This window comes from Penicillium arizonense (genome assembly GCF_001773325.1).
Source record: "Penicillium arizonense strain CBS 141311 chromosome Unknown PENARI_contig006, whole genome shotgun sequence".
NCBI lineage: Eukaryota > Fungi > Ascomycota > Eurotiomycetes > Eurotiales > Aspergillaceae > Penicillium > Penicillium arizonense.
The window spans coordinates 914,516-940,601 of NW_019173283.1; the positions used below are offsets into that span (position 1 = coordinate 914,516).

Sequence of the window (26,086 nt, forward strand, 5' to 3'; positions counted from 1 at the left end):
CGAAACATGTTGGGAGACAGTATAATGCATATATTTAAGCTTCTTAGGTATCAAAAGACCAGAAAAGCAGAATCAATCATCATTAGCCGTCTGCTACATTAGAACACCAAGATCTTAACGCCTTTCTTGGACGCCCCATAGCGCTTGCTCACTTCCGGTCGAGTAAGCAGCTTCAGCAGTGGCATATGCGTCTCTTTCATGTCGAAGATACCCCGTTGCTTCTGATCAATGTGTGATCCGTCAATGACAATGCGCTCCAGTTCATCCAACTTGAGAGTTCCTAAACATTAACAATTAGTATATGTATGACAGACCAGAACGATTGCTCATAGCAAATGAGAAAACTAACCAGACTCGATCAAATCGGCTATCCTGGTGGGTGTTCCAGCACAGATACCGCTACGGGCACGCTGCAAGAACTGTTTCGCTTCTTCGAGCTTGATGTGCTTTGCGAATAGCTTTCCTACAATGCTCTCCTTGGTTTGGAAAGAGCGGAGGGCGCTGGGGATATATTGTTAGTATTATTTTCATTAATAATTCAAAGACTGTCTGTCCACTTACCGGACAACATTAGCTGCCCGCAGAGCAGCACCCGAGATAACCAGTGTATGTGGCGTGCCGTTCTGCTCGGAAGATTTTGACAGATCAGTACCCTTGGGACTGAATGCCTTGAGGAAGTCGGGGAGTTGGTCCAGATCTCTGGCGGCGGTAAAGGAAGAGGTATCGAGGAAGGCGGAATCTGTAGCAGGTTAGATTTCTAGTCTAGAGAACCCTTGGCCACTGCCATATAGAAAGACAATATGTATACGTACCAGGAACAGAGAGATCACTGAGCTCAACAGCAGACAGCTGCTTGTCGAGTCTCTTGGCCTTTTGCGCAAAGTGGTCGCCTAGCAAACGGCCATCCATCTTGCCAATCGAATCGTCAATGCCCTCTTTGTCTTCCTGCTTCTTTGATTGCTCTCCATCTTGATCAGGCTTCTTCTTGTTCTTCTTGTTCTTCTTCTGCTTCTTCTTGTTTGAGCCCTCGGCGTTGGTAGCAGCGCCCTCGGGCTGTTCTTGCTTGGAAGAATCGTCGGCTTGTCTCTTGCGCTTGTTTTGGAGCTTGTCAGAGAGCCCAGTGGAGGCAACTGCGTCGGGCATTTTTGCGATATTCACAGAGTATTCAAGACAGAATGCAAATAATCTCAATGTTCAATTGGGAAAGCCGAAGCTCAATTCGATGCGAAAAAAAAGCCGGCTGATTCAGCCAGTCTTATCGATAAGGACCCACCGCCCAGGCCTTGGCCCGCAATTGTTGTTGACGCGACAAACCTCAGTCTTGTATTCATTGCTTGGTGTTCACTTGTGCTGTTGCCACCCTGATGATACTATATGCAGTCTGATAAACCTTGCATGAAGTAGCTGTACACTACTGAGAGAAATCAGACAGAATGGCTACTACCGCTACCCCAAACGCGCGTCGGCGCATCTCACCCGGGATAAGTACGCCATCAGGAGATACAACACTGACAGGAGTGAGTTGTGCAATTTGATGTTAAGGGCGCAGAGCATCACTGATATTATCGATACAGCTTCAGCGCTTACCCAGTCACACGCGCTACCCGCTGACACCAAGTCGACTCATCACCGCAGCCACTCCATCCGCCCAACGATCAGCCTCTCGGTTCACACCGCGTGCTCGGGGCGTGGGCGCACCCGCAACACCATACGGACTTCATGCCAGGCAACAGCGCGCCGCTAATACACCTGGTCGGGATCGACGACGAAGTGGCCGAATGCAGCGAGAGACTACTTTTGATATTCTCCGGAACTTAGGAAGAGGTAAGAAAGAACCTCAATGTCACTGGATGTGCGAGGAAGGTTGCTGATTTAGTATGTCGGCATCAGCGCTCGCTTCTACTTCCAAAGTTATCAAGTCCTCGCCTCAGGAGAAGCCGGAGCCCGTTGAAGAGCCGAAGGATGAATTTGAAGAGCTAGACAACGAACCGGAGATGGAGCGGCCGAGGTTATCGCTGCCTATCCAGGAGAGTGAGGAAGAAGACGAAGACGCAAGTCCTGAAATGCGCCCACCTCGGATGTCTCTTGCCCTCGGAGAAGAGGATATGGATATTACATATCGATCTGTCGAGTATCCTCGGGACACGAGTATTAGAGATCGGGATCGTTTATCGATGATGAGCCGAGCTACTGGCAGAATTAGTGAGGATTTCGGGGAGACGAGATATGACAGCGATGATGCAGACGAAACCGGCGTCATTGGCGAGGAAGGTGGAGAGGATACAATGATGAGCGGGGCCGATTTTGATAGAGGGTGGGTATACACGAGTTGGATTATCTATGTTACAGATGCTAATATCACAAATAGGGGAGAGACGGAAGACCTGGGCCGATTCCACTTTGATCTCAACTTTCCATCTCCTGCTGCCGCTCCGCTCGAGGATCCGATTGACGACAACGTGAACGACTTTGACGACTTCCAGCTGTCCGCTGCGGACGTTCAGCCACTTGAGACAGTTGAAGCACCATCAGATGATGACGATGCCGGTGGTGGTTTCGATTTCGGACTTGACCTTGCACCCCCAGCGTCTCCCAGCGAAAGCCCTGGAATTGTCGGGGGTGGATTGCGAGATGAAAATGTTCCCACCGAAACCAAGGAAAAGAAGATTTCGCGACACGGAATTCCTGTGCCAAACTTGCCTGCAGGCGTGGTCAAAAAGCTGGCCACTCGCTTTGCACACTCGAAGGGAGGCTCAAAGACGAAAATCAACAAGGCTGCACTGGCCGCAATCGAGCAAGCATCCGCGTGGTACTTTGAGCAAGCGAGCCAAGACTTGGCCGCCTATTCGAAGCATGCAGGACGGAAGACCATTGACGAGAGTGATGTCACGGCATTATTGAGGAGGTCAGTGCCCGTAAAGAACTTTTCGCAGACCAATTACTGACTTTCCCAGACAACGCCATATCAACAGCTCAACGACCGTGTTTTCCCTCGCCCAGAAACATCTCCCCAAAGAGCTTCAGCAAGACATGAGATTGGCCATGCCACCATGAATGTCCAAAGCTAAAGCTCCATAAAACAAACGCCCCCAAACACCAATGAATTATGCAAAGATGAGGACGACATTCAAGACGCCGATTACCAGTTTCGGTTCTGGCGCACTCGGCGCATTGCCTCGTTGGGCTTCTTCCGAATGAGCATCCACATCATGACAGATGTAGCGAAAGACAGACCGAACCTGCAGAGCGTGAGCAACATATTACCACGTTCAGAAAATGACTCAACATACCATGTGAAAATGTACTGTGAGTGGTTATTTCTCAGGTTGACCTCTGCAGCGCGACCAATGGGAATGCCCTTGGCTTCACGATCATACGATTCGACCAGGTCAGGCACTGGGGGAAGTCGTCAGTCACGCATTACTTAGATGATCAATCATGCATCTTACCCATAGTCTGCTCAATCCAAACAGGCTGGCTGCCACTCAACTCCGCCATCTGATTAATATCAGGGAAGTAGAACTTTCCATCCTCCGGCTTGTTATCTGGCGTAAACATGTTCTTCTTCCAAGGCTCTCGTAGTAGGCCCTCAACCGTGACCTCCCCTTGTGGTAGTCCCTGAGGTCTGTCCTTCTGGTTCTGCAATTTCCGAGAAATCCAGCCCCGGTTCACAAGCACGGTGCTCTGTCCCTCTCGCTCGAGTGGCGTAACAACCACAAATCCATCCTCGCCGTCGTGCATGCGGGGTCCAACCAGCATCTCCTTGTCATGTCGGAAATGACCGGTAGCGTAGACACGGCGGTAATCGAACTCTGAGATCGCATCCGGGTCAATTCGGGGTGGTAGCGGGAGAGGTGGTCTAACGAGACGGTCCTCGAATTTGGCGATCAATTTGGTTTTCCAGTCCAGACGCTGTATCTGCCACGCTCCCAGGCCAAATGAGATGATAGGAATAAGAGCTATAAACGATTAAGTGCATCTGTTAGCAGTGAATCTCTTGGGTACGGACTTTGTTCTAGGAAGCAGATAGCATTGAACATACCCAGAATGATCAGACCAGGCCCATGCTTCTTATTGACGCGAACAAGTTTGGCGGGGTGATCCACAATATTCAGACTCTCAGCCAGCTGACGCGATTGCGATATCTGACGGAATTGCTGCCCACGGCATTTGGCGCAGATAGAGTCCAGCTTCGAGCGTAGTTGAGCGCTTCGCACAGTCCGAGTCGGGGATGCCCAAGCCCCCGTGGCGGATTTCCGTATAACGGAGAAAATCGGCCGCATACTGACGGCTTCAGGGGAGAATGTGCAGAGCGATTGAGGTGTTAGTAGCGAGAACAAAAAAAGGCGAGTCTGGTGAGCGGCAGTTGGGATTTCGGGATCGGAGGTCTCTAGGCGGTGGGCTTCCCCAACCTTATAGTTGTACTCTCCGCACTAGCTCTTCTTCGCATCTGTTACTTCTACAACGGTACAGGGATGCGATCATGACGCTTTTTTATCAAGGATCCCTTCAGGAGGGAATTGCTCTCGCAGTTAGAGATGCTAAGGCGGTTACCTGTTTTGTACGAGGTCGGTTGGTTTCTCCCCGCATTGAGTGACATGTCGCTGATCTTCAAACGCGGATACAGATGACTCGGAGTTGAGCTCTACATGGGAGGATAGCTACTTTACTGAAGAGGAGGTATGCTTGCCTGCTGCAACCATGGCCTCACGTTTCTGACCCCCTATACAGGTTGCGGAAGCACTCAATGCTAAAGCCGTTGTGTTGCGCTTGACGGCAGGCTCACAGGAAGCTGGATTCCTGGCCTCTTTTTGTCCGGTCTCGAAGTTCCCAACAGTGGTACTCATTAAGTGCGTGCCTATTATCTCAATACGGGACTGTTTCCCTCCTGTGGCATGAACTAACCCGCCTCCAGGAACGGCACGTTGAAGGAATATATTGGGCCAGACGTCTCGAAGGAGGACTTCCGCAGTAGATTGCTTGTGGCTCTGGGAGATGAAAGTGCGCCAACCCATGCGCCGCAATCACAGGTCAATGCTGCTCCTGCAAGTTCAGCTAGTCCTTCACCTACGCCAGCGACTCCCCAGCCCCAGGCTCAAGTGCCACCTAGTGCTAGTCCTGCACGGTCTGCACCTAAACAGGGCAGTGAAGCTGCCATAAAGAAGCGAATGATGACCACTATGCTTCCTAAGAAAGATGCATCACCCGCAAGTTCTGCTTCCCAGAGCAGCCAGCCCGCAAAAGATATCAAGGAACAAGTCAAACCCCAGTATAAGAAAGATAAAGGCAAAGCACCGGCATCTCAAAGGCCTACCGACAATGGTGCCGAGAAGAGCGCAGCTCCCAGCGAGCCCTCGGAACCGAAACCCGCAATTCCTCGGGGACCCCCAACCCAATACCGGCTACAAGTACGCCTTTTTGACGGGAGCTCCGTGCGGTCTAGCTTCAAACCCACCCAGAGCATTCGAAACGATGTGCGACCCTGGCTTGACCAACAGATGGAAGGAGACAACCGACCCTACAACCTCAAGCATATCCTAAACCCCCTCCCCAACGAAACGCTCTCCGTCACACAGGAGTCTCAGACTCTTCAGAACTTAGGTATTGGTTCTACGGCAAATCTAGTCATGGTCCCAGTGTCCACATACACGGAGGCCTATTCGACAGCTGGTAGTTTGCCAGTCCGTGGCATTTCCGCCGTCTACAATCTTGCCTCCTCTGCTGCCAGCACTGCAACGGGGCTTGTAGGCTCGTTCCTTGGATATGGCTCATCCGCACCAGCCAACGACGCAGGCCCCTCTACATCCTCCTCTCCAGCTCCTGGTAGCAATCCGCGTACCAGGAATCCGGGGCCTAACATTCGGACTTTGCGAGACCAGCAGAATGAGCGTGGTGATAGCCAGCTCTATAATGGGAACCAGGTTTGTGATGTCTAACGCAATCCTTTTGGTGTAGATTTGCTAACATTCTCTCAGTTGAACTTCGAGCCGCGGAATAACCAAGATGGGAAGGATAAATGAGGACCAGCACATAGGCTGTTTCTCAAAATTCTTGTATTGATGATTTTCTATGGCGTTGATGGATTGGGTTAGCTGTAGCGCACTGTACGATGACATTTACATACTTGGGGTTAGCTTTGAGCTGTAAATTGAGCCGCTTTAATACACAAGCTTGTCCATGCTGTTAGGATCTTATACAATATTACCTGGTATAGCATAGGCTCCAACAAATGGTATTAGGGTTCTACTATCAAGGGAAGGGAAAAGAAGAGTGTGTTGTTTTGGTGTCATGCATTCAATTTTTGATTGTGAAAGTTACAATCAAATGTTTATTTCCTTATCGAGGAGAGATGGTATAGAGTACAAAGAGGCGATGTGAAGATCGCTATGCAAAAGATAGGTGGTCTACGAACGATCAAGTCCGAATATTCCCATCACATATTACTAGATAGAACTGTATCTGTCTTTCCAATCAAGCACACCAAGAGTCAAGAGAGATCTAAAACACTTAGTAAGGCTTGGCGGCAGCCTGGCAGGCTTTCTGCATGGAGTTAGCATACGAAACAATATAAAAAGGAAAAAGCCGAGGCAAAGTGTAAACATACCAGCTGGTCAAGGTACCAACCGCAGATGCCGAGGTTGCCCTGGTTCTCATCCATGCAGTTGCGGAAGTTACGGACGTCAACTTCACAGGCGGGGTTCTCGTATGATGTCTGGCTGGCGTTGCTCTGGTAGAGACCGCTGTCCATGGCCTGGGACTGAGCGGGGGGAGCCTGCTGGGCCTCAGCGGGGGCGCTGGAACCGCCGCCGAAGAAGCCACCGATGGCGTGGCCGATGGAGGAACCGACAGCAACACCGCTATATCAGAAAATGCATGTTAGCAATTTGCCGAAAAACGATGAGTCTAACCCCGGATTTTCTCGGGACTAGGCTGAACAAAGGCCTCAAAGCCGGGATTGGTACTTACGCAGCGGTGGAGGCCATCTGGCCGAAGAGACCGGGGCCGGCACTCTGCTGCTGCATGGGAGGAGCCTGCTGGGCCTGAGGGGGGTGGGCGGCGGTCGAGTGAGGCTGCGACTGCTGCTGGGTGGGAGCGGCCGGGCGAGCAGGAGCGGCGGTAGGGCGAGAGGGAGCGCTACGCGCAGGGGTAGGAGCGGCACCGCGGCGTTGACGAGGCATTTTGATAGATGTGTGTGGATTGTTGGGATAGGTAGAGATCTGAAGGTGGTATAAGTATAAGTTTGGTGGAGAAAGAACAAGCTAGAAGATGAGTAAGTTCGGCGAGCGAGGCAAACTCCGATGCAAATTCTGTGGATGCTAATTGGTGGATGTGATTACGTAAGAACAAATATCACGTGGATTCGGACATGGGGGATATCCCTGCGGCTGCCGGAGTATACGGAGATCCCGAGGTCTTTCCGAGATGCAATTCACTTCTCTATACGTCATGCTATTCTGGAATGAGCGAGATATAGTTGAGACCGAGAATGAGCTGGTCAGGTCTGCAAGAAGACTTTACATGAATAATGTTAAAGCATAATGCAGTTTCCATTATGGAAGGGTATCTAGAATCATGGAGACATGCGCGCGTCTCGTAGTACATGGACCATTCATGGTGGTCTGAAAACACTCATTGGGCCTTTCGAGCTTTCCGGAACTCCTCCTTCTTCTGTCTGCGTTCCTTCTTCTCTTCAGATCGGTCTGCCTTGCTGCCCTTGCGTTCTATCTTGCCCTTGCTTATTAGTTTGTCTTCCTTCTTTTTCTTGTGGATCTTCTTTTGATACTTTGCTGCTGCTTCGTCGGTCTTTTCCTCGGATTCATCTTTGTCGATTTGGTCGTTGGATTGTGACGCAGCTGCGGCGTTCTTCCGGGCAAGTTGAGCAGCCTTGAATTCGGCCTGGGCTCTTTCCTTGGCTTGCTTCTCTGCCCGTTCCAAGTCGTACTTATCATTACCAGACTGTAGAGTGTTAGCAACTATCATAGGCATCTGAACCAGATTGGTACTCACCAGGCCGTGCTTAATGAATCTGCCAGCAGCTTCCTTGTCGAGTGTCATAGAGCGCTGTTCGGGCTCGGTCTCCAGGTCCTTGATCTTTGCAAAGTATTGCCTGACACGAGTCAATTCCCGGAACACAGGATGCTGCTTGGCATCAACTCCATGAAGCCGTAGATAAGCTGGTCCAGTCATTAGTATCAGAAATCCTAAAAGCAACTGAGTTTGGCATACAGAATATTAGTGACTCGAGCGTGTAGGTGATCAACACGTGAAGTTTGGCCTTGTCCATGACTGGCAATTTGTTTGAGCTTTTGGCCAAGGAAGTGGCCAAAAGTGGCTGCAGGACTTCTTCCAAGTCATCAACATTGTCGTCCAGCTGCTCAAGCAGCGGTAGCAGGTTTGTTGGGTCCATGGTGGTAGCCCTGGAGAGTGTGGTGTTGATGAGAAATTACTTGATACCAGGAAAAAAATAGGTCGGGCTCAACGTAGGCGGTAGAACGGGCGGTGAGAATTTCGGGACCACTTGCGCATCTGAGATCGCCGAATGTACGTGGATATTAAATTACCTTTAAACAGACAGTTGGTTGTCCGGTTCCGTATCTATTCGCCTTGCTTATAGTGCCTTGGGGCTCAACTACTACCTCCAGCCGAATCCTCATCCCGACCTCTGAACATTTGAGCTCCATCACAGTTCTTGGGGAGATTTCCCCCCAACTGATTTGAGATGCAACACATCCTTCGATGCCGCTCGCTATGGCGAGCTAGTACCCTTGAAACATGTTTTGGATCGCGGCTCCAAGTCTACGGAGAACCAACGGCACGATTCGCCTCAACATGGGCACAAGACGCGGAAGAAGCAAATCGGGGCTCAAATGGACCTCCATTATCCGGGCGAGTACATATCCTCGGCATTGGAAATGTCGGATCATTCATTGCTCACTCTCTGGCTGCTCGAAGCTCCCCACCGCCCATCACCTTGTGTATGCACAACAATCTCCTCTACAATGCCTACCGTCAACGCAAGGAAAGTATTGCCGTGAGCATCCATGGCATGGACAATATACAGAAGGGATTCGACGTTGAAGTAGTGGACCCTAATGGAACTTGGTACCCAGCGCCTTCCAAGCACGATCGGGGTCCGGGCGGGACAAAGTCACCATTCTTCAACCCGGAAGCTTCTGGTCCTATTGAGAACCTGATTGTATGCACCAAGGCCCACCATACGGTGCTTGCTATGGAAGAAATAGCTCACCGTTTGACGCCTGAATCAACTGTTTGCTTTATCCACAATGGTATGGGCGTGATTGATATCCTCAACCAAAAGGTTTTCCCGGATCCCGAAACACGACCCAATTACATCCAGGGTGTCTTCAGTCATGGCTTGACCCGCAAAGAACAATTCAGCATAGCCCACATGGGAGTCGGAACTACAATCCTCAGCCCCGTTGGGCATCGTGTTGCACATCTCACAGGACCTGACGCCGAGAAATCATGGGCGCCAACAACAAAATATCTGATGCAGCTCTTGACTTTGACCCCGGCTTTGGTTGCCACAGCTGAAACGCCGGCAGGTCTTATCCAATACCAACTCGAGAAGTTGGCAGTCAATTGCTGCATCAACCCCATAACAGCATTGGGCGAGTGTAACAACGGCGAGCTCCTTTACTCGTTCAGCTACACTCGCGTCATGCGATTGTTGCTATTCGAGATCTCGGCTGTGATATGTGCTCTTCCTGAGCTGCAAGGCGTCCCGGGTATTGAAGATCGCTTCTCTGCAGAACGCCTGCGTCGCTACGTCGTGAGTATCGCGCGTATGACGGCTCGAAATGAAAGCTCCATGCTGCAGGATATCAACAACCGAAGGACGACAGAGATCGAGTACTTTAATGGCTATATTGTGCGTCGTGGTGAAGAATTGGGTATTAAGTGCGCACTCAACTACATGATAAAGCATCTCATCACCGGCAAAGCGACTGCCCTAGCGCAGAGAGACCGCGCTGAGGTGCCTTTCAGTCATGAGGATATCATGTTTGATGGCGAGGAACCTCAATGATCTGCACTACTGTTGTAATCGTTCAATTGAATCTTCCCATTATCGCCCCACACGAGACCAGATCAGAAGATTGAATAGTGATCTATCTTCTTCTGGAATGACCTCTATGTCGAGACTGTCTTGGCAGCATTCTCACAGAGATTTCTAATCTGCTCCCACCGCCTCAACAATGTCTCCGCTTTTTGGCGATGTGCCTGCACCGTGGTATCGTTATCGATCGCTGTCTGCAGTGCAATGATAGTTGCCTGTGCCTCGGTTGCATATGCCAAAATCCACCTCTTCAGCGTGACCTCGGACCTGTCTTCATCCAGTCCATGGGTCATGCCTTCGAGTACATGGTTCCGCCAGTCCTCCTCTTTCATATAACTCAGACATGCGGCTACCTCGGTGCGATAGCATGGACCATGCGGTGTGACTTGGTAATTGCTGGCGTTGTGTTAATGGTGAACTGGTGTAGATATGGCGCACGGGAATTGGGCATCTTTTGTAATATATCACCCCAAAAACAAATCAACTTACCCATAATACTGGTTTAACCACAGGTCTTCTTGTTGCTCGGGTGTATGAATGTCTCGGAAGACGATATCGTCGAGATACACTGAGTCTGCCTCGTTCACATCGAGGAAGAATCCATCTGTAAAGAGTGTTAGTATGCTAAACTGAGAGTTGGGATCCCATAAATTTCTCACATTCTGCCAGTAAAGTATCATTCGGATGGCTTCCGTAATTCATGTAGACCTCATCACCTTCTTCATAGTCCTTCGTGGCGCAGAAGACGTATTCATTTTCGTCAAATTTCACGTCTCGCTGTGTGTAGAGTCAGTCCAGAAACAATGCACACCTCCAGTCCAGAAGAAAAATCCATACAGCAACATCAGCATGATTAAAGTAATCAGCAAAAGGCACCAACCCCATAGCATCATTAGGGTCCTCAGGAGCCTCCTGCCCCAGTCCGATCCAATAAAAGCTTCTCGTATTCACAATAAGCCAGTGGTAAGAGAATGTATCCCACTCAGTCTCTGGATAAACAGCAACAACATCAAACCATGCCTTACTCAAGAGCTGAACCTGCTTCGGAAGAATATTCTGATGATCTAGCTCGTACTTCCTCGTCTTAGGTCCGGGATTCAAGCTATTCCAGCGACCTGAGATTGATGGAGGAAAGAAACCTGGCTTGTTTAAGTCGACAACGTCCTCGTTCTTGTCGTTGCTTGGGGGCCATTTCGGTCCTCCTAAAACAGTTGGCCATAGGATCGGCATGCTGTCCGCGAAAACTTGACGACTGGGCCATGACTTGCGCCATAATTCCCATTTTGACAGATCTTCTGCATCCCCGTGCGTGAGGTACGCTGCTAGAAGAGCTTGAACGGCTATGTCTTCTGGGAACTGTTTGGTGAATGTGGTAGGGATGGAGTCCGCAATTATCATTAGCTTTGTTGGGACCCGGAGGACTGCATCTCCTTTCTGAATTGGCCAATAGTAAGTATAGGTCCATGTACATCCAAAGTGACATAGCTTTGGACTCATACATTGATTTTTTGCGTGGCCATCATTCCTAGGCCTCGACCTGGAAACCGAGCTGGGGTGACATTGTTGGTGTCAACGCCGTTGGAGACTGCCCATTCTGTGAAAGCTTCGTGCTCTTCGCCTGGCCACCATTCTGGCTTCATTTTGAGAGAATGGAAGTGCTTCTGGGGACTTTGAGGTAACGTGACTGCATGTGATTAACTTGCGCCAAGAGATGGGGGATTAGGTTCCAGATATAGATCTGGTTTTGGATTGAGATACCTGTTACGGATCGATCTCTCGAATCCTAAGGAGCTTCAAAGCAGGCTGATCTTTACTGCGCATACAATACGGACCGTACAAATGAGTGAAATTGACAGTAGATGTGGAGATGTTTATCGATAATGTTATCGCCTACGGCAGCCCATAACGACCATCCACGCTGTTTCTGATCTGATAATCGTACGACCTCCAATTCAGCTTCCGAGAACATGCTCACAGTTCACATACTCCGGTACTCATAATGTCGGTCCTCAGGAGGCGTGGAGCAATTGAGCTTCGACCTTTGACTACCAAGCCGACTATATCCTGTGCTCTACGACCCTTCTCCGTTCTAAACCGCCCACCACCGAATTACCCTGGTCATGTCCCATTGACTACAATTGAACGCGGAGCTCTGGCTGTGGGCTCAGCATTGGGATCCCTAATCAATCCCAGAAGAGCGGGTACTTGAACCCATCAATGTGGCCCGAAAACGACCAGCAATCCCGAGTCTAACAACGAATATAGATCTCATCGCAGCCCTAGGCGAAGCAACCGCAACACCATATTTCATATACCGACTCCGCGACGCCATGCTCTCAAGCCCAACAGGACGACGCATCCTGCGCGACCGGCCACGCATAACCTCCGAAACCCTCCAAATGACCCACCTCCGCAGCCTCCCCGAGAACTCCGTCGGCCGCACCTACGCTACATGGTTAGACCGCGAAGGTGTATCCCCCGACACGCGCGACAACGTACAATACATCGACAACGAAGAATGCGCCTATGTCATGCAGCGGTACCGTGAGTGCCACGACTTCTACCACGCCGTGACGGGACTGCCGATCTTCGTTGAGGGCGAGCTGGCGCTTAAAGCGCTGGAATTCTTGAATACGCTGTTGCCCATGACGGGTTTGAGTCTTTTTGCTTTTGTGCGTATGAAGCCGGCGGAGAAAGAGAGGTTCCTTTCGTTACATTTGCCGTGGGCTATTCGAAGTGGGTTGAGAAGTAATGAGCTTATTAATGTTTATTGGGAGGAAGTACTCGAGAAGGATGTTGATGAGCTTAGGGCTGAGCTTAATATTGAGCGGCCGCCGGATTTGAGGGATATTCGGAAGATGATTCGGCAGCAGCAGAAGAGGGAGAAGGAGAAGTTGCAGGCTTCGGGGTGAGGTGAGCTGTTTCTTGTTTTGTTCGAGATGTAGCCCTCGACAGAGGGAGGTGTGTATGATTAAAGGGTTGTAAAGAATATTACCAATTCGCAAATGCGAGGCGGATTGCCTTCAATTCAACCAAGCTGCAAAGTAGTGTAAAACATGGGACCATAACGCCCAAGGGGATATCCCAAGTGGCCCAAGAGGACGGCTAACCCAAAAAAGGTATCCAAATGCAATAATTTCAAAAGTCTGTAGATCACAGCATTTTGTTTGACCCTCACAGGTCCAGCAGATCATCGTCGTCATCCCAACCGCCCTTGCGACGAGAAATGACAATCTTCTGCTCTTCCTCCTCTTTGCGCTGGTTCTCTGCAACAGCACCCAACAGCTCCTTGAGCTGCTCCTCTGTCACCTTCTGTCGTAGCTGACCCGACTGAGCGAGCATGATAAGACGGTTCTCGATGTCTGTTGCGCGCGATTCCTTGACAAGGCGAATGCGGCCCAGGCGATCGGCGGCCGCGGGGTCAAGGATCTGGGTCATAATTGAGGCGCGGCGTTCGGCTGGAGTAGAAAGATTGCGTCAGATATACAGGGGTATAATCACGGTGTTGGAGGTCTATCCACTGCGGTTTCACGTGGATTAGGACTTCGGGTCGTGGGACCTACCCTCAGCTTGTCTATTTGCAAGAATTAGTATACGTCTGTCCCATCGCGCAATTTATCATCAAATACTCACTGTCTCTGCTGTGCCTGATCGCCACCATCCTGACCAGCGGGGCCGCCACGTGCTCCTTGTTGCTGTTGGAGTTGCGCGAGGCGAGCTCGTCTGATCTGCTTTCTGCGTTAGCACCGTCAGGGATAGTTGGGTGCCTATCCTTGGGGGTTAAGGCAGTACCTCTTCTAGCTCTGCGTCCGCCATGGTGATAAGTCAAGTGATGATGTTAAAGTCGAGATTGAAGATTTGATTGAACCCCACTTCCGCCTGAGGCCGCACGCGGGGAATTGCACGTGGAACATTGAACTATGAAGTAAGTTATGAGTATAATATACTCCTGAGAGGCATAGGATGCTTGGGAATTACAGATGGTCTAATTGCCTGATACATTGTTATATGTTCATTGAATGGAAATTACTTGCGCGTTCGCATCGGACTCTTTATCCATCGCATGGCTCATGGATACTGTATCATACATCTACATGCACGAATATAACTTACAATTAGGCAATAGTCAATGGAAAAGTCAACCCTCTTGCAATTGAGGTCAACATGCCGTCAATCTTGCACAGGGATGAAACAGTCTGGAGTAAACGTGGAGCCTCATATTCCCTATATCTCCAATGCTGCGCCTCACCGGGATGCGAGGGGCAAATACGGCCGTGATTTGATCGAAAATAGCCGAGTCGCAAGTGTGAGATCCCGGGTGATAATTTCGAGTTTAGCTCGAAATCATCCCTGCTCCCAGGTATCTCTCTATCACGGCACAAGCGCCCGGAGGTCTCGGTCCCCGGGTGGCGGAAATGGAGGATTTCTCCGGTTTAGCTTATTAGACTGCCTAATTCCCCCTCAATCTGGCGCATCGACCAATTTCACCCATATTAAAGTCTTCACGTATTGCGCTTGGAGTAGCGCAGCCGATCCTTTCAATAGTCCAGGGTGACTAAGCGTTGCCTCCTCGTGGACGTTCGCGCTGCAACCTCCCAACTCTTCCAGCGCCATCATCGGGGTGATAGTACCCATCGGACCTGCGTGTGGCCATTCAATTCTTTTCCTTCACTTCGACTCTGTCCTTTCTGTCGGTTCATTTGCCTCTCCATCTCTGTTTCCTCCCGATCCGGACTTAAGCTCCCGATCCATCACCTACACGACACCCCGAACGCACGCGCATCCTTACCAGTCTCAAACATTCTCTCTCCGGTGTGAATGGCTTCAGCAGTGACCTATCTACAACAGCTTCTGTGTGCGTGATATTGATTTGGTGATCAGCGGGGACATATCTCGCCTGCTTCACATTCCTTGAACGCCGTCTACGTCACTCACCATGGCCGAGTAAGTCTTCGGGATCAAGATGCCTCTTGCAGTTGGAGCCAATTGTTGACGCTCAGGGGGGCAGTTTAATTGCCTTTCAAACTTCTCATCATAGTTTCTTCTCCACATCCAATATGATTCCACGCCACGCCCATAAGAGGTCCATCTCTTCCGAGCACCGCTCCCTATCCCCCGACAGAACCGTCACCAAAGCCAAGTCCACCACCAATCTCTCCGACGCTGCCTCCTCCGGTTCGAAACGATCTTCCAGGTTCGACGATAGCAGTTTCAGCACCTTGCAGGATCCGCGATTGGCTGTCGGAGCGGAGGTTTCACATTCGACGTCATCGTCTCACCACCCCGATCTGAGCAATGAGGTTGCAGCATTGTCTGTGAAACTGATTCAGGCTATCAACAACCAAACAAATTTGGACGACAGCTTGGTCGCTACCCGACAAGAGCTGGAGCTTGCACAGGGCAAAATCCAAGCTCTCGAATTTCAGAATGAGAAATACCGCCGTGACATCGATACCAAGGTCTACACCAAAAAGGCCGACTCTGATCGCGAAATCCTACAATTACGAAATGAACTTGCGGAAGAGCAGACACAGCGTGCTGCTGTTGAAAAGGGCAAGAAGACCATTGAGCAGGAGCTGGAAACTCTGACTGCAGCTCTCTTCGAAGAAGCCAATAAGGTTGGTCATATCTTGCCTACTCTGCATATTCGAACGAACTCAATTTTGACATTCTTTCTAGATGGTAGCTGCGGCTAAGATTGAACGCGAAGCCGTGGAGAAGAAGAACGAACAATTGCGTTCACAAATCAAAGACACAGAGTTGCTCCTGGCGTCGCACCAAGACCAGCTCGCCGAGCTCAAGTCCGTTATGCAAGGGATGCACATCTCCAAGGATGACGTCGATGCCCGTACTACAACGGCCCCACCATCCCCTGCTGGCCCCCCGCAAGCGCAAAGTTCCGCAAAGCAAGAGTCTGAACTTGAACCGGTTCCTGCATCAATCTGCAACGCCGAAGAATTCACCCCGGGCCCTTCTTGCAATTTCCCGCAAATGCTCCGCATGATATGCCGGACTGATCTACCCGCTTATGAGGATTTCCGTGATCTGTTGGTCCTCTCTCGGAGCTCCAAGCCTCCCAGCCGTGCTGCTAGTGGCTCGTACGGTGGATTGAACGTAATGGGAATGGGGTTGGCAAGCTTCGCAAGTGGGGGAGCTTCATCAGCGACTTCTTCACCCACCAAAGGATTTGCCCATTCGCCCAATGGGAGCATGTCCTCAACAACCGGATCTCATATTCCTTTGAAGGAAACACGCTTCTACAAGCGGGTCCTTATGGAGGACATTGAGCCTACCTTGCGGTTGGATTTGGCTCCAGGAATCTCGTGGTTGACCCGACGAACTGTACTCAGTGGCATCTGCGAGGGAAGTCTTGTTGTGGAGCCAATGCCCTTGGCTTCAAAGAAGTTTGAGTTCCCCTGCTCCGTCTGTGGTGAACGCAGAACCGGCACAGACAATGAGAGAACCCATCGATTCCGCACATCGGACAGTGAGAACGCCCAAAGATATTCGCTCTGTCTTCTTTGCTTGGAACGAGTGCGCTCCTGCTGCGAGTTCACTGGGTACTTGCGCCTTATTCTTGACGGACACCTTCGCGCTGGTGATACCGAAGAAGAAAAGGAAATCTGGGATGAAACCATTCGCCTAAGGGAGAGGATGTTCTGGTCTCGCATTGGCGCCGGCATCATCCCTTTGTTCAAGCGACAAAACGAGTCTGAACTCGAAACCGAACCTACATGCTTTAATAATGGCACCAACGAGGACGATGATGAGCAATACCTTGAGCCTGTGGACGTCACTTATCTCCGGCCAAAAGCAGCCGAAGTTTCGCTCGACAACCACACAGCTCAATCTGATATCCCTCGACCGCAAAGTTCCATCTATGATAGAGACGATATGTCCATGAGCGAAAAGGAGCTGAAGCGGATTTCTGCCGACTCCGACCTGAGCGTTTACGAAGAGGCCAATGCGGACATGACCATCGACATTAAGGAACATGTCTCGAACGAGCCTTCCACACCTGCTCACACTAAAGATACGGAGGCAGAGGCAAAGGCAGAGGCAGAACCCCCCATACAACATGCCGGTACCTCTTGACTCGCATGATTGATTCTATGAGCACTCACCACGAGTGAGACGACTGCACGCTTGCCCAGCATTTCATGATTCACCCACCTAATGTCTTCCCTGCCTTTTCTTTTTGGCATTGCATTTCCAAGTCACTTAATTCTCCTTCTATCATTGATACAGACCTTCTTCTGGTTTCTGGCAATGCTGCTTATACCTTTTTCTTTAATTATTGGCGCTATTTGCTTCGTCAATGTGGTGATGGTGGCGAATTTCACTCACCATCTTGGTTCCTTCGGTGTCTTCTTTTTTTCACCTCTGCTTTCAGCATATCACCGTGTATTATTATTACCCTTTTCCTTTCAATTACGTATACATAATATGTTTTGCTTGTCTTTTGTTTTTTATTCTGTGTTCTTCTTTCCTTTTTTTCCTTTTGCGGGCAATGGGACCCAGGTGTTTGTGGTACTGATGGACTTCATTTTTCTAGTTCTGTTTTCCTTTTTATTCTGTGTTGTTTTCAATTCTCAACTCGCCGCAATGCTGGTATGTCTGGCTGCAATTGGTGGTGGGGCTTTTTGGTGAATGATAGATGAATTGAGTCGGATTGAATTCAGAGATGGTTTTTACCTCGAGTTAGATTAGACAGTTGCAAGGAACAAGCTCAAGAGAAGGTAATAAACAGAGGATATACTAACCTTGTCTCCAAATGTTGACTTTTGACTATGCTTCGAATACAGAATCACCTCCGGTATACGTATGAACTAAAGCACAGATTAGACGAGATGTTTCGTAGATTTATGTAGAGTCAGAGGGGCCTATGGTACAAAGAAAAGCACATCATCCGAATCATCCCTCCCAAACTCCGAATTGTAGCAACAGGATACGTGAAGTTGAAAAGCAAAAAACCCCTTAAACCCTAACTTAAGATCAAAAATCTTTGGAACACCCCATCCAAGTCTAGGATGTGGGGATATCATTTCTTGGCAAGTTGATGAATGTGTCTCAACTGATCCTCGATGTTCATATTCTGAGGATTATTGGGGTTAGGCACACCAGCCGGTCCAACAGTCGGACCCTGCTGACCAGCCGAGCCATCCATAGCCATGCGCTTACGGCGAGCCTCCTCTTCTGGGTCGGCGGGCGATGGATCGAAGACGTCGCTGCGTTGGCTGGCCAAACGCTTGAGGTTGTTGACGACGTCGACGGTGGAGAGGTTAGTTGTTGCGCTGCGGGAGTCGGCCTTGGCGCGCTGTTCCTTCCAGCGTGGATCGAGGAGCTCGATACGGATGTGGTCGTCCAGCTCGGCCGAGGGGACCTTCTGGTTACAGTATGGGCAGATGGCCATAGCACCGGCTTGTTGGCGGCGGGCCTGGGCGCGCGGTACGTAGTCTGAGCGAATGCGCATTGGTTGCTGGCCTGGGATTGCTGTGGCTGCTGCTTGGGCGGCCGCGGCTTGGTCGCGTGCTTGCATGCGCTCGCGGATGCGTTGCTCCTCTTCCGGGTTTGTGTACTGGTTTGGTGGGGCGTAAGGGCCGGCTGGGTAGGGCGATATGGAGGGTTGGGGGGCGATGACTGGTTCGGGCTGGGCTGGGTAGGCGTTGTAGTATGTTGGGTTGTCAAGGTCTGTGGGCATTGCTTCCTCGATGCGTCGTGTGTTGAGGGAGAGAGCTGCTTTTTGCTCGAGGGAGGCGGATTGGAGGTCGTTGAGGGAGGTCGGCGGTGGGAGCCCAGCGTTGTCGTCGGCCTCGGTGAACTCGACGGTTTCTACCACCACGAAATCGTGCCAATCAATCTGGGCGTACTCAATCTGCTCTTGTTCTTTTTGGTCTTCCTTCTCTTGCTTCTGTTGCTTTTGGAACTTCACCCACTCGGCGCGCTGCTTGGCGCGCTCCATGACGCGGAATTTGTTTTGCACATTTTGTTCCAGCTCAGCAATTCTTTTCACAGATGAGGTAGCTTCGTCGATACCCTCCGCGCGGAGCAAGATAGTGTACTGGTCGACCAATCGCGTGAAAAATTGATAGAGACTGTGCTGGGGTCGTAGGAAGTCGAACTGGAAGTTTCTGGCCTCGCGCTGGGACAGTGCGGTCATGAAGGATTTCCCACGCTTTGCGACAAACAAAGCTGTGTGCTTGACTACCTCCAGGTCTTGTGCGCTGATGTTGGGCATGCGCGCCGAGAAGTGGAAAGCGGCGGGTTCAGGTGGCCCCTTGGGCGTTTCGGGTTCTGCGACAGCTCCAGTCTCTCCAGTGCGTCCTGCTGATACTGAAGTTCCGCGGCCTTCCTTGATCTCCGCAAGGCGCCATTGATAGTAGGGCGCGTAGGCGTCACCGGCGTGCAGGAAGGAGAATTTCGTGTTCGCCTTTTCTTTCTCGCGAACACGGTCTAGATACCCAGAAGTCAGCTCCTGTCGCGCGATTTGTGGGTTCGTGGGGGAGACGTACCTTCGAAGACAGCGCCGTTGCGAGCGGTATAGCCTGCGGTCTTCTCGACAATTGCTAGATCGCGATGTTAGCCACCTGGTTCAGAAAGATCAGTCCTGTAACTCACCTCTAATATCCTTGGGGGGGAGCACTAAGCCCTCTGGAGGCTTGCTGGTCTCCTCCATCATAGGGGTATTTCCATTCGACTCCATGGCGGGTGATGAGGATATGAAGATGTGCCGGTCTTTTCCAGGACTGATAGACGTTGCTGACTACTCCAGGCTGTGGCGGTGAAGCATGGCAGTACCCGTGCGCGGCCATGTTTCTCTCCTTTGTCTACTCCACCTCCGGAATGGGACTGTTTACTTGTATTTCATGCACTCGAGGATGGTTGTGGGCTCAATTAATTGCAAAGTCGTAGTCACAATATGCACTTTTACTCCAAAAATCTCGCTAGTAAAATCAACGTAACAGTACTGGGGGCTAAAAAGTTAAGGGGGTCGGTCGTCCACAGCCGCCGTCGATCTGGCCTTAAGGCGGAACTGAACGCTTTCGTCCATCGCTGCTCTCGCCTCTTGACTGTTTCCTATTTTCTTCTTACTCTCCCTCCTCAGCCCTTTTTCTTTTTTCTTATTTCTTCCCTGTCATGGGGCCTTCTTTCTCGTCGTTACACGATCATTAATCGGTGCGGTGCTTGCTTGGAGCTCGAGGCCAAAAGTTGCTCTCGACGTCCACTTATCCATTATCTACAAGCCTCTCTTTAGTGATCATATCACAGTTCAACTACGACTTATCTCATATTTTCTTCTTTCGAAATTCCGACCCCTCGTGCCGATCTCCTGAACCGCTGACGTCGTCTCACATCCGCATCAGACAATTGGAACAAAATGGGGCAGAAATCAAAAGACACATTGGCAGTGCGGCCTCAGAGCCGCGGTGGCCGCTCGCCCAGTCGCTCGCCAAAGCCCAAGAACCGCAAGCCTATGGCGGCCGCGGCACCCAAGAGCTATGCCTCGGATGGCGTGAAGAACAATGATATCTTCAAGCTTCCCGGCTCGGACTACAAGCTGGTTGTGCTGGTCACTCTGATTGCGGCAGCTGTCCGTCTGTTCAGAATTTACCAGCCCACCAGCGTTGTCTTCGATGAAGTCCAGTATGTTCCTCGCCAAATACATGTATCAACTGAAAAGAAAGTGGGGTGCTAATACGTTGTGTTTTTGAACAGCTTCGGTGGCTTTGCGTCCAAGTATATCAAGGGGAAATTCTTCATGGATGTTCACCCTCCGCTGGCTAAACTGCTGATTACCCTTGCTGGCTGGCTGGCCGGTTTTGACGGAAACTTCGACTTCAAGGATATTGGCAAGGATTACCTGGAGCCCGGTGTCCCATATGTGGCAATGCGCATGCTCCCAGCTATCCTGGGTGTTCTTACTGTTCCTTTAATGTTCCTCACTCTTAAGGTCACTGGATGCCGGACTTCGACTGCCGTCATGGGTGCCGGTGTTGTAATCTTTGGTATGCTTGAGTTATGGATTTATTGGTTCATGCTGGAGCTATATCTAATGACTTTGCAGACAACGCTTTGGTTACTCAATCTCGTCTTATTCTTCTCGATTCTCCGTTGATCTTCTTTACTGCTCTGACCGCTCTGTCATTCAGTTGCTTTACCAACCAGCAGGAGCTGGGACCCTCCCATGCCTTTGGCGGACCGTGGTGGTTCTGGCTGGTGTTTACTGGTCTCTCTCTCGGCGCTACCCTTAGCGTCAAGTGGGTTGGTCTTTTCACTATGGCGTGGGTTGGATCCCTTACGGCTCTCCAGTTGTGGGTGCTGCTGGGCGATTCCAAGACTGTCACACCGGTATGTATTTCTGAACGGAAATCAGTTGATGTTCAGAGCTAACTTTTGATGCAGCGCCTCTGGTTCAAGCATTTCTTCTCCCGAGTCTTCTGTCTCATTGTCATCCCTCTTGGGTTTTACCTTGCCATGTTCGCTATTCATTTCATGTGCTTGGTCAACCCTGGAGAAGGTGACGGATTCATGTCCTCGGAGTTCCAGGCAACTCTGAACTCCAAGTCTATGCAGGATGTTCCCGCGGATGTCTCCTTTGGTTCCCGAGTCAGCATTCGTCACCTGAATACCCAGGGTGGCTACCTGCACTCACACCCTCACATGTACCCCACTGGCAGCAAGCAACAGCAAGTCACTCTCTACCCGCACAAGGATGAGAACAACTTGTTCCTTTTGGAGAACCAGACTCAGCCTCTTGGCCCTTATGGAGAGGTTGAGGGTCCCTTCGCCTGGGACAACTTGACTGCTCCTGGATTCATCGAGGACGGTTCCGTCATCAGACTCTACCATTCGATTACTCACCGCAGAATTCACTCGCACGATGAGCGCCCTCCTGTGACTGAGGCTGACTGGCAGTACGAGGTGTCTGCCTATGGATACGAAGGTTTCCCTGGTGATGCCAATGATCTGTTCAAGGTCGAGATTGTTCCATCCATGTCCGAGACCGAGGAATCCAAGAAGCGTCTGCGAACTATCCAAACCAAGTTCAAGCTGGTGCACGTCATGACCGGCTGTGTTCTGTTCTCCCATAAGGTCAAGCTTCCGGACTGGGGATGGGAGCAGCAGGAAGTGACCTGTGCCCGTGGTGGTACCCTTCCCAACAGTGTCTGGTATGTCGAGGACAACCATCATCCCGCCATGGCTGCAGACGCCGAAAAAGTCAACTACCGTAATCCTGGATTCCTCGGCAAGTTCTGGGAGTTGCAGAAGGTTATGTGGACCACCAACGCTGGCTTGGTTGAATCGCACGCTTGGGACTCTCGCCCTCCCTCTTGGCCCACTCTCCTCCGCGGTATCAACTTCTGGGGCAAGGACAACCGCCAAATTTACCTGCTTGGAAACCCGCTGATCTGGTGGTCTACCACCCTGGCCGTTGGTATCTACTTCGTTTTCAAGGCTATCTCCATTATTCGCTGGCAGCGCAGCTGTGGTGACTACAACAACGTTGCCTTCAAGCGCTTTGACTATGAGATTGGTACCAGCGTCCTGGGATGGTTCTTCCACTACTTCCCATTCTACCTCATGGCTCGCCAGCTCTTCCTGCACCACTATCTCCCGGCCCTGTACTTCGCCATTATGGTTCTCTGCCAAGAGTTTGACTTCATCACTAACCGTATCCAGAGCCTGGGACTTGCTTCCAGGCCCGTGATCGGAAAGGCTTTGATGGCAGCATTCCTCGGTCTCAGCGTCTTGGTTTTCACCATCTATGCCCCACTCGTATATGGAAACCCTTGGACTCGGGACGCATGCAACCAGGTGAAGCTCCTCGGATCCTGGGATTTCGACTGCAACACCTTCCACACCGACGTAAGTGTTCCGGAATGGCAGCCTCCCCGGCGAGGTTACTGAATCGACGTGACCATGAACTGACATGGAATTGCTCCCACCAATAGTTGCGTCAATACATCACCCAATATGTGCCCGACCCTCCCCAGGCTATCCCAACAACCGCAGCTCAAGCTCCTCCTGCACCGCCACCAGTCCAGGCCCAAGAGTTTGCACCTCCCGTCGCTGAGCCCGCCGAGAGCTCCGGAGAAGCAGCCGTCACCTCGCCCAAGATCCAAGGCTCCATGGCCCGCGTTGAATACCGCGACCAAAACGGCAACGTTCTCCCCGAGGATCTGGTCGCTTCACTCCGCGCCGAAGGTAAGGTGAAGTTCGAGACTCGCTATGAGCCTGGTTCTCGCATGGAGAACGCCCACGAGGTCCCTGTCGTCGACGGACAGCTCGCGCCCCCGCACCCGGATGTGCAGGGTCAGAACCCTGAGACCGCTAGCGGTCCCGGGGACTCCGTGCCCCCTGAGAGCCCGGCCTCTGTGGCTGAGGGCAATGAAAGCTCCGTCGAGCAGCCTAGCTCCCTGGAGGCTAAGCCTGCTAGTGAGGGCAATGAGGCTACTAAGCAGTGAATTTGTGGAACATAGTGTATGAGGTCAGAGTTTGTTAGCCCATGTATAATGAGACTCGATAGAGTAGTTGTTGTTTCTTCGTCGTTAGCTTTTTGCTAGTGTTTCCATAATCAACACTGATATCCACAAATTGGAGGCAATTGTACATCGGTAACATGAGTCAGTTTTATCACTTTCAAACTTGTGCGAAGTTAACTTAATTTGGGCATGTTAGCGGCAGGACACCATACACATTTCATTAGCGGATGAAAATGTAGCGCAAAAAAGAGATCGATTCCTAATTGACTCTTTATCTGAACACACGAATACTATGCACAAAAACCCTTGCAATCCAAATGGGTCAACCCACGCAGCCCCTTCTCCCCGCAGTCTTAGCAGTCTTAGTATACAGCAGCCAGCCGCAAGATACGGCGGTTCGCTTCATTCAACTTCTAAAGGCACTTCTTACAGCTAATCAATAGCCGTTTAGTAGTCCCACTCCTCCTTGCCGTACTTGTTGAACCGCTCGTGGAGGTCCTAAAGCATGTGTCAGCATTCTATATCGAGACAACCAAGCCGGCCACGGTATCCTGGACCGGGTTATCGGGTATGGCATATTGGTTAGAGAATCCAATGGGACATACCTCGGGCAGGGTGACATTGGGAACAATGACGGTGTTCATGGCACTGGGGGCAGCGCGGAGGGGCTGGCTCTTGTCACCGTGGGGGTGGTACTGGTACTTGTAGACCTTGCCATCCTCGGAAACGTTCTCCCAGGGCATGGCACTCTCGCCAATGCGAACGTTGCTCTCGGAGTTGACGGAGGTGGGCTTGCGGCCGAAGTACCTAATGATTGCGAAATCACGAATTAGCCGGTGCTCAAGCTTGCATTGTGTTTGAAAATGCGCCATTGATAGACGTGAGTCGGTCGGGGTGCTCGATTGAGTATGCCGGTACGTCACAATGGTGCAAATGGGGCGAAATATTTGGAGATCGGGAGATGTAGGAGAATATTGGGAGGGATGCTCACCATCCGGCGATCATGAAAGCACCAGACATGACACCGAGGAGAACCTGGAGACATATGAATTAGGCAAATAGCTCTGTTGGGGGGTTTAATGGCTTGTGGGATTCGTACGTAGAGCTCGGGGTCACGCTTGCCGGCTTTGTCAAGGTGAGCCTCCTCGACCTTGCTGGAGTTGAAGCGGCGCGGGGGAGCGCGGAAGAGGGCCTGGCGGGTGAAAGCCCGGCGGCCAGCCAGAGCAGCGATTGAGGACATATTTGCAGCGAGTCGAGCGTGCGTGGGGTTGGTAATTTGTGGGTGAACTGGTGACGGGAGTGGGAGAGAATCGAATGATGTTGCCGGCCACGAACGGACCTTATGTAAGCTGGCCAATGAGAACTCACAGAATTTGCTTCGCATGTTCCGACCTCACTTGACTGCAACTTGCAACCTGCATATGTTCTTAGATTTGATCAGGGGGTGCGGACTGAGGATTCATATATGCCATATACATTGCCATTACTGAGCCTAATCAAAAGACCTCAATACCTATCACATCGGAGCTCCTGGATTTATCCGATACTACGGTATCTTTGCTTGCGACCAAATGCACCTCGGGTTCAATCAGTGTAATAAAGAGGACGCCACAGAATCTCTAATGAGGTGCCAGATTGAAAGTCAAATACATCCTGTTGTGTGCGCTTCTAGGCTGCTTACCACTCCTCCCACCTCTTTCTGGAAGCGACTATATGCCTTTCACTGCTAATCGGAAATCTATCGTCCGGATCTATTCATTTTTGACTATGTACAAAAGATATCTATTAACGGAATTAATTGCTGCTGTATTAACCAGACCACTTCCTGCATATCGCCGAGGCTGAAGAGCCGTGCGAAACACGGCTCCGTGTATCCTGTAATATATACGTGCAAGAAGCCTGACACAAAAACGTTCAAAATCAACCATGGAGTGTAGAACCATTAGCTCAATGCAATTAATCAAACAAAATGAGACCGGAATAGTCGTAACCAGCAGAGATGCAAGTGCCGACCTGAGTATACTATCCTAGAACTAGCAGGCAGTTTTAAGTCATAGTATCTGGCTTCAACGTTGGTTGGCAAATTATACACGTTCTTCATACGCTTGCAAATTTGAATATCAAGGGATCCCCATGCCAAAATGGCGGTAACCAGACAGCTGCCATTCAGCCAACGAAGGGTTCTAGGTGTTCAAACTGCGTTACTTGGGGACCCTAGGCAGTATTACCAAGGACCCCACAAAATTATACATGAAATCTAAACAGCCTGATGCGGATCTACAAGCAGACAAATTATACGGAGATTTACTGTTTCAAGATACTGAGCCTGTATGCATGTAGAACAAGGCCATCATATGGCTAATGGATTTTGGGCCGAGGATCTAGTGGGAAGCGAGATGATAATAACTCATGATAGAATGGAAGGTGAGTATCGCTGTAGAGTATTTAGGTCGGTACACTTACTGGCTCAGGGATTTGAATTGTATATTCCGGAGCTCGATCCTGGTGTGTGCATGTTCGCTAC

At 50.7% G+C, this 26,086-nt stretch overlaps 14 protein-coding genes across 14 annotated transcripts; 6 read left to right on the forward strand and 8 right to left on the reverse strand.

Annotated features, from left to right (window-relative positions):
* Positions 1–98: 98 nt before the first annotated feature.
* On the reverse strand, positions 99–1,143 carry PENARI_c006G01458 (uncharacterized protein; the record flags this gene model as incomplete). The annotated part of the gene is made up of 4 exons (XM_022630157.1): positions 99–280; positions 350–501; positions 562–739; positions 813–1,143. The coding sequence occupies 4 exons, from the start codon at positions 1,141–1,143 to the stop codon at positions 99–101; spliced, it is 843 nt and encodes a 280-aa protein (XP_022490028.1).
* A 290-nt stretch (positions 1,144–1,433) lies between these two features.
* PENARI_c006G09121 (uncharacterized protein) lies at positions 1,434–3,054 on the forward strand (the record flags this gene model as incomplete). The annotated part of the gene is made up of 5 exons (XM_022630521.1): positions 1,434–1,517; positions 1,575–1,824; positions 1,891–2,314; positions 2,369–2,905; positions 2,955–3,054. 5 exons carry the CDS (start codon positions 1,434–1,436, stop codon positions 3,052–3,054), a joined length of 1,395 nt encoding a protein of 464 aa, XP_022489967.1.
* An 85-nt stretch (positions 3,055–3,139) lies between these two features.
* Positions 3,140–4,283, reverse strand: PENARI_c006G03974 (cytochrome oxidase assembly protein SHY1; the record flags this gene model as incomplete). The annotated part of the gene is made up of 4 exons (XM_022630276.1): positions 3,140–3,239; positions 3,291–3,396; positions 3,450–3,959; positions 4,043–4,283. 4 exons carry the CDS (start codon positions 4,281–4,283, stop codon positions 3,140–3,142), a joined length of 957 nt encoding a protein of 318 aa, XP_022489913.1.
* A 200-nt stretch (positions 4,284–4,483) lies between these two features.
* PENARI_c006G02168 (UBX domain-containing protein) lies at positions 4,484–6,020 on the forward strand (the record flags this gene model as incomplete). The annotated part of the gene is made up of 5 exons (XM_022630193.1): positions 4,484–4,568; positions 4,628–4,680; positions 4,732–4,850; positions 4,916–5,921; positions 5,976–6,020. The coding sequence occupies 5 exons, from the start codon at positions 4,484–4,486 to the stop codon at positions 6,018–6,020; spliced, it is 1,308 nt and encodes a 435-aa protein (XP_022489938.1).
* A 487-nt stretch (positions 6,021–6,507) lies between these two features.
* PENARI_c006G09561 (uncharacterized protein) lies at positions 6,508–7,178 on the reverse strand (the record flags this gene model as incomplete). The annotated part of the gene is made up of 3 exons (XM_022630546.1): positions 6,508–6,540; positions 6,605–6,857; positions 6,967–7,178. 3 exons carry the CDS (start codon positions 7,176–7,178, stop codon positions 6,508–6,510), a joined length of 498 nt encoding a protein of 165 aa, XP_022489762.1.
* A 451-nt stretch (positions 7,179–7,629) lies between these two features.
* Positions 7,630–8,407, reverse strand: PENARI_c006G05686 (Sas10/Utp3/C1D family protein; the record flags this gene model as incomplete). Its single annotated transcript, XM_022630351.1, has 3 exons — positions 7,630–7,956; positions 8,008–8,174; positions 8,227–8,407. The coding sequence occupies 3 exons, from the start codon at positions 8,405–8,407 to the stop codon at positions 7,630–7,632; spliced, it is 675 nt and encodes a 224-aa protein (XP_022489672.1).
* Positions 8,408–8,719: 312 nt separating this feature from the next.
* Positions 8,720–10,048, forward strand: PENARI_c006G01219 (ketopantoate reductase family protein; the record flags this gene model as incomplete). The annotated part of the gene is made up of 1 exon (XM_022630145.1): positions 8,720–10,048. One exon carries the CDS (start codon positions 8,720–8,722, stop codon positions 10,046–10,048), a length of 1,329 nt encoding a protein of 442 aa, XP_022489806.1.
* A 104-nt stretch (positions 10,049–10,152) lies between these two features.
* Positions 10,153–11,718, reverse strand: PENARI_c006G05102 (uncharacterized protein; the record flags this gene model as incomplete). The annotated part of the gene is made up of 5 exons (XM_022630329.1): positions 10,153–10,474; positions 10,568–10,682; positions 10,738–10,855; positions 10,916–11,512; positions 11,578–11,718. 5 exons carry the CDS (start codon positions 11,716–11,718, stop codon positions 10,153–10,155), a joined length of 1,293 nt encoding a protein of 430 aa, XP_022489888.1.
* Positions 11,719–12,077: 359 nt separating this feature from the next.
* coq4 (ubiquinone biosynthesis protein COQ4) lies at positions 12,078–12,990 on the forward strand (the record flags this gene model as incomplete). Its single annotated transcript, XM_022630438.1, has 2 exons — positions 12,078–12,279; positions 12,344–12,990. 2 exons carry the CDS (start codon positions 12,078–12,080, stop codon positions 12,988–12,990), a joined length of 849 nt encoding a protein of 282 aa, XP_022489548.1.
* A 262-nt stretch (positions 12,991–13,252) lies between these two features.
* Positions 13,253–13,894, reverse strand: PENARI_c006G07379 (DNA-binding protein; the record flags this gene model as incomplete). Its single annotated transcript, XM_022630436.1, has 4 exons — positions 13,253–13,536; positions 13,642–13,652; positions 13,712–13,806; positions 13,871–13,894. The coding sequence occupies 4 exons, from the start codon at positions 13,892–13,894 to the stop codon at positions 13,253–13,255; spliced, it is 414 nt and encodes a 137-aa protein (XP_022489918.1).
* A 1,241-nt stretch (positions 13,895–15,135) lies between these two features.
* Positions 15,136–17,173, forward strand: PENARI_c006G12453 (guanine nucleotide exchange factor SEC2; the record flags this gene model as incomplete). The annotated part of the gene is made up of 2 exons (XM_022630677.1): positions 15,136–15,696; positions 15,758–17,173. 2 exons carry the CDS (start codon positions 15,136–15,138, stop codon positions 17,171–17,173), a joined length of 1,977 nt encoding a protein of 658 aa, XP_022489552.1.
* Positions 17,174–18,119: 946 nt separating this feature from the next.
* PENARI_c006G00386 (SURP domain-containing protein) lies at positions 18,120–19,781 on the reverse strand (the record flags this gene model as incomplete). Its single annotated transcript, XM_022630106.1, has 3 exons — positions 18,120–19,531; positions 19,591–19,644; positions 19,697–19,781. 3 exons carry the CDS (start codon positions 19,779–19,781, stop codon positions 18,120–18,122), a joined length of 1,551 nt encoding a protein of 516 aa, XP_022489487.1.
* Positions 19,782–20,456: 675 nt separating this feature from the next.
* pmt1 (protein mannosyltransferase 1) lies at positions 20,457–23,544 on the forward strand (the record flags this gene model as incomplete). The annotated part of the gene is made up of 5 exons (XM_022630116.1): positions 20,457–20,722; positions 20,795–21,084; positions 21,144–21,427; positions 21,482–22,945; positions 23,032–23,544. The coding sequence occupies 5 exons, from the start codon at positions 20,457–20,459 to the stop codon at positions 23,542–23,544; spliced, it is 2,817 nt and encodes a 938-aa protein (XP_022489880.1).
* Positions 23,545–24,009: 465 nt separating this feature from the next.
* On the reverse strand, positions 24,010–24,802 carry PENARI_c006G08576 (uncharacterized protein; the record flags this gene model as incomplete). The annotated part of the gene is made up of 4 exons (XM_022630497.1): positions 24,010–24,060; positions 24,168–24,369; positions 24,554–24,597; positions 24,662–24,802. The coding sequence occupies 4 exons, from the start codon at positions 24,800–24,802 to the stop codon at positions 24,010–24,012; spliced, it is 438 nt and encodes a 145-aa protein (XP_022489635.1).
* Positions 24,803–26,086: the final 1,284 nt, after the last annotated feature.